This window comes from Populus euphratica, unplaced genomic scaffold, assembly GCF_000495115.2.
Source record: "Populus euphratica unplaced genomic scaffold, PopEup_1.0 scaffold1692.1, whole genome shotgun sequence".
Classification (NCBI taxonomy): domain Eukaryota; kingdom Viridiplantae; phylum Streptophyta; class Magnoliopsida; order Malpighiales; family Salicaceae; genus Populus; species Populus euphratica.
In genome coordinates, this window is record NW_011501529.1 from 28,876 (window position 1) to 39,869 (window position 10,994).

Consider the following 10,994-nt stretch of genomic DNA (forward strand, 5'->3'; position numbering starts at 1 on the left):
TGTTGTAATTAATAGCTCAGATTAATATTTGATGTTAATTTTTTATTTGATTTAGCTCAGTGATGAAGATTAGCTTATCCAAATACCACGGTTCAGTTTTCTAGTTTTTAATGCTAAAAAACTGACCCAAATCGAACAAAACTGATTCTCGGTTCGGTCTGAGTTATATTAATAAAAAATATTATTTTTCGATTCGGTTAAATTTTTTGGTTAAAACCAGACTATGAACACCCCTAATGGATGGTAAAAAATAGTGTGACATTCGCACACTAATTTTTATACATATGCATTACATTACATATTATGCATTATCAAGTTTTGCTGAGAATCGCTATATTAATTATTTATGCATTATGAATTATATTCAAGATATTTAAAAATATAACATTCATAGTATAAAATATTTAAAGTATTTTATTTTTAATAGCTAGATAATATTATGAAAAAAAAACATAGAAGCCATTTTTGTCAAGCAATATTGTAGTTTTGTTTTTATTATTTATTGAATAGACTATAAAAAATAAAATCCCTAATCTATAAATTATGTGAATAAGAAGAAAAAAAACATTTTTATATGGTGTTTTGATATACGTTTGAAATCAAAGGTTCTTATACGTTGAGCAAACATCAAATATACCACGAAATCATTGGGAAATTATCAATTTTGCATCCAAACTATTTTTGTATCAGTTTTACCATTAAACTATTTTGATATCATTATATACTGTATATGTATTTCTAAAGTATTTGCCTGTAATATTATCATATTTTTTATCAAGAAATTATGGACTTAATTATTAAAAAGTTTTTAAATTTTTTTAAAAAACCTTTTTATAAATATTCCAAAAACTTAATCAATTATTCAAAATATAAACTTCACTACTAATCTACTTCGATTTTTTAAAATTTCATCGGTTAGCAACAGCATGCGGGACTTATTTTATATCTGAAAACAGACAAGAGCTGGATGCTCTTGATAAAAGAGAAGGATTAAATATAAAACACGAAATTGTTAGTGCCTTTTAAGTAATCGAAAGAAATGCCCTACATATGGCTGCCCAGAAAACTTCTTTCGATTCCTCGTAGTTCAAACCCTTGCAACCCATTTAGCCACCTCAACCCGAAATGCCACCGAGGACCACAGCATTATTTCTCAGACCTTTTAATTAAATTCACTCTCTTTTTTTAACTTACCCATTCGGATTTTGAAGCTTCGTCGACGAAGATATTTACCCTTTTTTTAGCACAAATTAACTAAAATTTTAATTGATTTTAATACAAAAGAAGAATGTGTATACATTTTGAATCTTTTTTTTAATATCATAAAAAAATTTAATTCAAAATTAAAAAGTCAATGTGTATCTTCAATAAAATAAATTGAAAATCATATGAATCAATAAATTAAAAAAAAATGTTAACACTAACCAAAAACTAAAGTAAAGAGCTAAAAGATAAAGATATTTGATTTTATGATGGAGGATTTGTTTTATTTTTTTATTGAAATATATAGCAATAAAAATGGATTTTTTAAGAAAAAATAAATAGTTTAAACTCTGTAAAAAGAAATGTAGTTATTAGTGTAAACCGTCTTTTTGTTATAAATGTACTTTTTAACTTTTTTTTATCTATGTCGTTTATTATATAAAAACTGCAAGTAATTAAAATCATTATAAAAACTTAATAATTTAAAATAAGGATACAAAAATAAATTTTAGTAAAAAAATTATATTTTAGTCAAAACCTGTTTCCTTTAATAATGTGCTCTTTTTTAAAAAAAATTAATCATAAAGATAGTTTTTTAAACAAAAACCAATCATAATCTTAAAAGCAAGTTTTAATAAGAAAACAATAAAATCAATGACTTTGGTGTGAATATATTTAAAAAATATAATAATAATAATAAACAACTTTCTAAAAATAAAATTTTAAAAAAAATATGCTTTTCATATGCATTTAGAAATTCATGCATGTTAGGTTGATATATATTTATTCAAAATATTATTGTTAATATTATTTAAAACTAATTGGATAATTATTTAAACATCATTAAAATAAATTTAGTTATTGTTTGATGTAATTATAAAATACTAAAAGAAAAAAATAATGAGATAAAAAGAATTGAAGGGTCAGACATGCATGGGCTAAAAATAGGGATGATCTTTTTTTGTTCGATTCGGTTTTTATCAAAAAAATAATCAAACTAAATTTTTTAAAAAAAAAAAACAAAACCAAACCAAAATTAATTCAAACAATCGAATTTAGTTCTATTTTTTAAAAACAAAAACCGATTCAAATCATTCTAGCTTTGTTTTTTTATTTGGTTTGATTTTTTTGTTTGAATTCGGTTTGGTTTGATTTTTTAGCTTTAGACTTATAAAATCAAAATCGAACTAGCTGGGTTTTTTAAAATTCTAATCAGTTTAATTATTATTTTTATAATTCAATTTTTTTATTATTTTTTTCTGATTTAATTGGTTTTTTGAATTTTTTGCTCAATGCTAACTAGAAGAATAGGTCTTCATGCTTGGCCCAAATCCTTGCACACTTTTTTTTTTTAAAGGGTGAACAACACTTGTATGCTTAAAATAAATAAAAAATCAAAATAAGTGATACATTGCTTACTACGGCAAATAATGCATCTTTTGTTTGCAATCTTTTCTAGTGATAAAAGATAGTTACAAGGAAATTAGAATTCAAAATTTTGAACCCAAATACTCAAATTTCAACCTCTCTTTTTACTAGAAACTTTAAAAAAAAGTCATTGACCTCTGTATCATTATTTCTAACAACAAAACTATTTTAATCGAACTTAAAATCAAATAAGATTAAGAAAATAACTTTCTAAGCTCTAATTTTTTTACATCATTACATATGAAAACCTATACTCTATTGAGTTTCTCTCGTAAAGTTAAATCCAATGACACAAAATAAAAGTTATTGATGATCATAATTCAGCCAACTAAAAGCTTTCTTTTAATGAACTTTCTATGTATGTTCTCACTACTCTTATAAGTTTTAAGGACTTCAAGGGATGAAATTTTAAATATTTATAAATTGAAGAACTAAAATATAAATTTGTATACCTTTTAAACAATTCACATGAGAAAAAAGTTGTTAAATCTTTACCAATATAAATTTTGGTTAAAACTCTTTCAGTTTTAATTTTTACAACTATAATTTTTCTCATATAAAATCAACTTATTATTTAACCTCGAAACACATTCCAATATTGCGGATACATGATAACATGCAAGATGAAAAGAAAAAAAAATGAAAAAAAAAACTTGTAAGGACTGAATTGATAGGAAATAAAGTTGGACGACCAAAACAAAATGGATCAAAACTCGAGGGATCTAGAACTAAAACTTCCTTGTTAAACAGTGTCATGAATAGTAAATTGTGATTGGAAAAATGTGGATTGCATAATAAAGGCCCAAACTTTTTTAGTTTCTTTGTTAAGAAGTAGGGACATGGAGGAATTATTTTTTCTGCGAGAATTTCTCCCTAACTAGGGCCAAAACACATCATACACGATGATATTTTGTGACATATAGCAAAAGATGGAAAACCAGCGTTTTTCAAGCCCTATGTTACAACTCAAATTGTAGAGAAAATTTGTTTTGTAAATTCTAAATAATATGGAATCTCTACTGAGAAAATAACATAATATTGTTCAAATAAGAACTAACCTAAACCAAATAAAATTTTAAAAAGAAAAAAATCTTAAAGTAACTAGAAAAATATCCATTAACATCTTATGGGTTAAATTTATATATAAAAGCAATCTCAACTGCCAACTAGATGATTTTATTTTTAAAAAAAACTTGGGATATCTAAACTAGTTTATATGTATTATAACTAATCCTCAAATTTATTAAATATCTTGTAAATTCAGCAGATAAATAAGACATCATAAACAGAAAAAATTAAATCCAGGTGAGACAAGAAATTCCTTATCAAAACCACTACATCGCGATCTCAAGTGCCTGATTCTTGCGTGTAAAGTATGTTGTTAAAATTTCAGCTGATTAAGAATTGTGTCCGAAGTGCTAAGCGAAATTCATCCTTAATCTGATGATATAATTTTATACAAGGCAGGAGGAATAGGTCTCGAGTCAAAATTAGCGTTGATTAATTACAGTACTAAAAAGCTTAATGAACATATCCAAGTTTTTAAGGCATGATTGGCAAGTAAAATCAACATACAGACCAGTTACTAGATTTTTTTTGTCAGCTAGCTTAGGAGGGAATTCATTTGGCAGTTACACAGTGCAAGCGCGATCAGCAATCCTCTTAGTCTTTAGCTTTTTCATGAACACCAAATTGAAAACATAATCTTACATGTCTGAAAGGATATCTGTAACTGTAAGCATGATTTGGCTTTGCATTCTCATCACACACTACTAAGAATCCACCACCCATTTCTCTTCCTTGATTGGTCTTTATAAGAAGCTTCATCTTGTTCCTCCTTTAGACACCAGAAGCTTCACGAAAACCACGCACTAAGAAAATATTTATCCATCTTATATCTAAGGAGCACAAAAATATCTCTCTCGTCAAGAAAATTATATGTTTGGTATAAGCCCACCAATCCATTTTGCCCAACCATCATGTCTCCACCATCAAAATTTGAAGAGAGCCCTATTCGCAAAACCTCTCAACCTCCACCAATATCTTCACTTACCACCCGAATATGGCCGGCAAATCTTATGCAAATGATTCTTCAGGAAATAAAAACACAAGGAGGTATAACTCTGCCCTTGTTGGCAATGAATTTGACATGGTTTTCCAAAACAGCCATCACTTTTGCTGGCAGGCTTGGAGAGCTCCAGTTGGTTAGCGGCACTCTCGGGTTCACTTTTGCTAACGTCACTGGCTTTTCTGACTTGAATGGGCTATCCGCTGCCATGGAACCTCTCTGTGGTCAAGCTCATGGGGCTAAGAATTTCATGCTGCTACACAAGACCCTCCTCATGGTAATATTCTTGTTGCTATTAGCAACCCTGCCTATATCTTTCTTGTGGCTTAACGTGGAAAAAATTCTAATCGATTGTGGCCAACAAGAAGTCGTTTCGCGTGTTGCAAAGAACTACCTTTTCTATCTCTTCCCTGACTTAATAATCACCTGTTTGTTATGTCCTCTTAAAGTCTATTTGAGCTCACAAAGTGTAACAGTTCCTATAATGTTTAGCTCAGCTTTGGGCCTAGCTTTTCGCATCCCGATCAACATCTTAGCAAAAGCCAAGGGTCTTGAAGGGGTGTCTATGGCAATATGGATAAACGATCTTATGGTCGTGATTTTACTTGTTTCATACGTGTTGATGATGGAAAACAGGAAGGGAGGGAATTGGAAGGAGGGAGGGTGGTTAGACCAGGGCGTTCATGACTGGCTCCGGTTGCTAAAACTTTGTGCACCATGTTGCCTTACCACCTGCCTTGAATGGTGGTGCTGGGAGATCTTGATCTTGCTTACCGGACGACTACCAAATGCCAAGCAAGCAGTTGGGGTGATAGCAATTGTGCTAAACTTTGACTACTTGCTTTTCTCTGTGATGCTATCACTAGCAACTTGTGCTTCCACTCGTGTGTCGAATGAGCTTGGTGCAAATCAAGCAGGTCGTGCTCACCAGTCAGCATATGTGTCTCTGGGAGCAAGCACCATTTCAGGTTGCATAGGTGCCTTGGTGATGATAGGAGTCAGAGGTGTTTGGGGGTCTGTGTTTAGCCATGATCAAGGAATCATAAAAGGTGTAAAGAAGATGATGTTGCTAATGGCTTTGATTGAAGTAGTAAATTTTCCTTTAGCAGTTTGTGGAGGCGTCGTCCGGGGAACAGCTCGGCCATGGTTGGGCATGTATGCCAATCTTGGTGGGTTCTGCTTGCTAGCCTTACCAATGGCAGTACTCTTAGCCTTCAAAGCAGCACTAGGGCTCGGTGGGTTGTTGGTAGGTTTCTTTTTTGGATTGGTCGCGTGCTTGATGTTGGTGGTAGTATCTGTTGTGAGGACTGTTTTTTTTTTTTTTTTTTTTTTTTTTTTTTTTTTTTGATTTACGTGGGGTGTCCGGGCCAGCTTGCGCGCACCACGACTAATCCCCACGGCCCACTGAATATCCTGCAAACCCAGTAGGCATGTAAGGCACCGCGGGGGTGACAGGCGTGCACGCTAGGGCTTGAACCCAGGTGCAGTGGAAGGAGACAAGCCCCTTCCACCGCTAGGCCAAGCCCTAGTTTGCGTTGTTGGTAGGTTTCTTGATTGGATTGGTCGCGTGCTTGATGTTGGTGGTAGTATCTGTTGTGAGGACTGATTGGGAAGTAGAAGCTGAAAAGGCACAAAAACTGGCGTCCTGTGACGTGCAAGAAGTGGACGTTGAAGAACGCGTGAATCACCGAACCACGGAAACAGCTGATGGTGCTGAAGTACGAGAATGACTAGAAAACGTTGTCTCGTTTCGAGCATCCCCCTAAATGCTGGACTTCCTGGTATAATCGAAAAGGCATGACACAACTCTCTAAGGAAAAATTACAGCGAAACCAAACTCAATTGAGACAACTCCCGAATGGGACTTTCAAAATTCAGGATTCCTATCCATTTTCATGCCTTTTGGTAACTCAAAGGCATCATTTCATCAATTCACTGTTCATGAATCACTCCAAATTTCAATTCCTGGTAGCTTCAGTTCTTATATGGCCAGCCATTTACGATTCTGTCTTCAGATAGTTTCATCAAATCATGAAATGGGTCGTAAGAAAGGTTTCTGAAGCCAAAGATGAAAGTCGAACATACACAAGATTCAATATAAAAGAACTCCTTGTTTCCAACATTCAATGAACATATCTGTGCAAAATACAACTTACAAAGCTCACTAAGGATAAGATGCCAACTTTTGTTAGTTACTGAAACGACTCTTTTGTGCATCCATAAATGACAGGGTTTTCAATTTCAGTCAAAAGGCTCAAACTGCCATGTCCAGTTACAAAAATTGCATCGATGGACATCATGAACATTGAAGGTATCAACCATCTATAAACCCAGGTCCAGAAGTTGAAGCCTCCAGTTCTTTAGCTTTCTCATCATTAAAGCCAAGGACAGCCAGTATCTTGTGGCCGGGGCATTCCACTTCTGACCAAATGCCTAGAAGCAGATCACTTGTTGTAACTTCCCCACCACTATCACCTGTAAATTGAAAGATACATCGATGAAAAAAAAATTAAAAGCTTTCTGCATGGTGCATCAGCTATTTGTCTCCCTCTATTTTGGATAATAGTTCCCAGCAAAGTTTGATTCAAGAAAAAGCAGGAAATAAAACACACACCAACAACATGCTTTGTTACATCAGCCAAGAACTAAAATTTGGACAAGCAAAAAGACAAAGCCAAGTAGGTATAATGGAGCTCAACCAGGAACTCGGAGAATGTGAATATTTTTCAGAACAGTGCAGTTCTTCCAATATAGGAAGAACGGCACTCAAGAATAAATGTAAAATAGTATATTGATTATATGTAACAGGGAAGAAATCCATATAACATCCCAAACCTACAAAGATATAAAGGGGTGTTAGATGAGCGGATTCTAATAACAAAAGCCATGTATTTGTTGCCATTAGAGAATCATATAGATTTTCTAGTTTCTTAGCATATTACACGATAGTCAGACTCAAAGGTAAAAATCCATAACTTGTAGAAGGGGCAACCAAACAGCAAAATATTGGAACAATGACAATTCACACATTTGTGCATGACATCACTTTTCTTTCAGCACCATAAACATACTACAAAATATCTTTGGCAGCTGCTGCAAACATCATGAGTCTCGGTGAAGTCTTGGGCAGTGGCGTTAGGAAGGTTGCATTGGAGATCTCAAATATAAAGATTTACAAAACTAGGGCCCTAAAAAGGAAGAAACCATAAATTACTTTTGTTAACCATGAAGTTTACAAACCACTACTTTAAAGGATGTCATTAAATCAAGGAGCAAAGGCAACAGTCAATCCACACATGATGCAAGTGTGATAACAGCATGTGGATCACAAATTTCAGAGACTAGTTCTCACAAATTCATTAGCTTGGCTAATAAGCGCACCCTTCTGAGAAATTTTGTTTGCATGTTCTTTGTACTAGCAACTGAGTTTCCATGGCATCCTACAAAAACTAAGGATTGCATTGAAAAGATATTCATTGATATAATATTTCATATTGAACAAAAACCAACCAAACACAGAGCAAATTATCAGGACTTACCAGATTTTAGTTTATGATCAAAAGCCCAATCGAGGACCTTTTGAGCATCATCAGTCAAGGGAGGCCTCTCAGGAGGGAAATAGTACATGTCAGCCTTGCCAAGCACCTTGATAGTTTCTTCACGTACTTTGAAAACAGTGATTCCATTTGCCCACAGGTATTTCGCAGCTACACTAGTCCCTGTGACTCAAAGAAGAACATTAATATAACAACAAAACAGCAAATGGCTAGGGGCTCAAAATTAACGATGCAAATGAATAGGAACATAATTTAAAAAAAAAAAAAAGGCACCTTCAATCAAGATACCCAAAAGAAGAGCCTCAGTGCCAGTAGTTGCAAACTTGAGTTTCCTAGCTTCCAATTCAGCCATAGTAAATGCCTTTATAGCCTTCCATGACCACCTATATTTCCACTCACACCACCAAAAAGAAAACATCAAATTTACCTTAATTCCAGCAAACCCACTAACTAAAATATATTCAATCATTAATTCATAGACTCACTTGGGAACTTTCTCACCCGAAGAACCAAATCTCTCTGGCTTCCTGAAAAAACCTGAAATTGCAATTTAGTCGACTAAATATTAAAGAAAAGAAAACGAAAAAGGAGAGAGAGGAATTAAATGGAAAAAATACGCAGTAGGGAGGCTGGAGAGGACAGTGGCGGAGATGGGGAGGTGGGTGGACAAGCGGGTGGTTAAGATTTTCCGTGAAAATGGTAATGAAGTGAAGGAATTAAGAGAGTGAGGAGGTACTATTAGAGAATTGGGTTGTGTTATGTGTTGGTGCCGTTGACGATTGAGCGCTTGTTGGGCTGTTGTCGATGATGGATTTGGAAGCTTTGTGAAACAAATTGCTGCCATTTTCTTTAAGACAACACACGCCCTACCTCTTTCTCAAACTCTCTGTTTCGGTTTTTTTGGACTTTAGATAGAGAGTAGATAGGGAAAAAAATGGTAATGTTCTTCGACGACGTCGTCTACATTTGAGACTGCAATTAAGTTGGACAAACCTGGAGGCTTTTCGCCCCGACTTACCCAAATTGTGGCCCAATTCTACTAAGAAAAAACATTGTTCCCAATTTAAATTTAAAAAAAAAAACATTAAATGCATATTTAGATTTTACTAGTTTATTATTGTGGCCCTAAGAAAAAAAAATGTTGGCATTTAAAAAAAAAATGCATATTTAGATTTTACTAGTTTAGTTTAATAAAACAAATTTAAGTGTAAAAAATATTCTTATAAAATAAAATTCATTAATGTTGTTTCTAAATTCATCCCAATAAGTTAATTTAAAATTTTTTTTCTGACCTTCTTGTCTAGTTTATATTTTTATTAAATTATATAAAAATTATTTTAATGTAACATAGTCAGCTTGATAGGTCAAGAGATAACCTAAATGATCGATAAAAAACATGATTTATTTTTAAAAAAATCAATATAATATTTTTTTAATATTAAAATGATAGCATATTAAATTTATCGAGGCTTCATTGTTTAATATGTTAAACCTGCAACTTGGAACATTGATTTCTTTAAATTTAAAAACTGTATTTTGTACTTAATTATATAATAATAAAAATAAATACTTTTAAAATCGATCATCAATCAAATGCCAAAAAAATTATAAAAAAAATAACCAAAATGAAATCTAAAACTAAACCAAGAAAAAAGACCAACATGAAACGAGGGGGAATAAGGGACAATGAAGCATGGGCTACACTCCAAATAGGATTAAAAAAAATGAACATACAAAAAAATATTAAGACTACATGGAACTCTTTAGCATTGTTATTAATTAATCTTGAAATCTTTCTACTTACCTCTTATCTAATCAAAGTTTGATCATAAAAAAATGAAAAAAAAATTCCTTATCTAGCCAAAGTTTTAGTTTTACTATTACAAGTTATCTCAACATGATTTAGAGAACTTGATGGGTCTAAACCCAATTTAAATAACTCATAAAAATATAATTTGATTTAAAAAAAAAATTAGGATGACATCTTTTTTTTTTAATATTAATATGATGACATATTAGATTAATTTGAGTTTCATGACTTAACCTGTCAAACTTATAATTTGGATCATAAACTCTAAAAGGTCTAATAATTGTGTTTAAAATGTTTTTTTTTTACTTAGTTAAATGATAATTAAATTAGACTTTTATAAAATTAAACATCAACTAAATACCAATATATTATATATAAATAAAATAACCAAACTTTAAATAAATAAAAAAAGACAAAATAGGGGGAAAGGAGGGGGACTTGCTTCAATGTTCATTAGAAAAAATATCAAGAAGACTTATTTTTTTAATATTAATATGACAATATATTAGATCGGTCTGAGTTTCACAATTTAATCTAAGAAACTCGCAATTTAAATCTTAGACTTCAATGAGTTTATAAACTTTATTTTTTAAAATTATTTTTATTTAATTATATAATAACAAAAATAAATATTCACAAAATTAAGTATAAATTAAATATAAGAATATTATTAAAAAAAAGCCAAAAGAAAGAGGGCATAAACAATAAAGAAGTTGTTTTTACTTATTTTTTTAGTTTGTATAATTACATTTTTACAATAAACCATAGGAACAAAAATATTTAATCTACGTGTAAAAATGAGTCTCAAGAGTTTTTAAATGATAGAACTATACCTTAAAAAAGTATTTAATAATTTCTGATATCTAAAGATTATTAAAATATGGCATAGGAACACCTACTTTACATTACAACAACCAAATTTTATTTA

The 10,994-nt window shown here is 31.7% G+C and overlaps 2 protein-coding genes across 2 annotated transcripts; one reads left to right on the forward strand and one right to left on the reverse strand.

The window, feature by feature from the left end:
* Nucleotides 1-4,385: 4,385 nt before the first annotated feature.
* LOC105118011 (MATE efflux family protein DTX1-like) lies at nucleotides 4,386-6,663 on the forward strand. The gene is made up of 2 exons (XM_011015851.1): nucleotides 4,386-5,949; nucleotides 6,245-6,663. The coding sequence occupies exons 1-2, from the start codon at nucleotides 4,611-4,613 to the stop codon at nucleotides 6,427-6,429; spliced, it is 1,524 nt and encodes a 507-aa protein (XP_011014153.1). The 5' UTR covers nucleotides 4,386-4,610; the 3' UTR covers nucleotides 6,430-6,663.
* Nucleotides 6,664-6,768: 105 nt separating this feature from the next.
* LOC105118013 (clp protease-related protein At4g12060, chloroplastic-like) lies at nucleotides 6,769-9,200 on the reverse strand. The gene is made up of 5 exons (XM_011015852.1): nucleotides 8,874-9,200; nucleotides 8,742-8,783; nucleotides 8,530-8,639; nucleotides 8,239-8,418; nucleotides 6,769-7,174 (listed from the first exon to the last, which is right to left on the reverse strand). Exons 1-5 carry the CDS (start codon nucleotides 9,098-9,100, stop codon nucleotides 7,014-7,016), a joined length of 720 nt encoding a protein of 239 aa, XP_011014154.1. The 5' UTR covers nucleotides 9,101-9,200; the 3' UTR covers nucleotides 6,769-7,013.
* Between the last annotated feature and the right edge of the window lie 1,794 nt (nucleotides 9,201-10,994).

What these genes read in the sequence shown, in the direction of transcription:
- LOC105118011 (XM_011015851.1), top strand. Translation starts at nt 4,611, where the DNA reads ATGTCTCCACCATCAAAATTTGAAGAGAGCCCTATTCGCAAAACCTCT. An exon ending in GCTCGGTGGGTTGTTGGTAG is followed by an intron (nt 5,950 to 6,244) that starts GTTTCTTTTTTG and finishes CGTTGTTGGTAG; the next exon opens with GTTTCTTGATTGGATTGGTC.
- LOC105118013 (XM_011015852.1), bottom strand. Translation starts at nt 9,100, where the DNA reads ATGGCAGCAATTTGTTTCACAAAGCTTCCAAATCCATCATCGACAACA. An exon ending in CTCTCCAGCCTCCCTACTGC is followed by an intron (nt 8,784 to 8,873) that starts GTATTTTTTCCA and finishes AGGTTTTTTCAG; the next exon opens with GAAGCCAGAGAGATTTGGTT. An exon ending in TGATCATAAACTAAAATCTG is followed by an intron (nt 7,175 to 8,238) that starts GTAAGTCCTGAT and finishes TTCAATTTACAG; the next exon opens with GTGATAGTGGTGGGGAAGTT.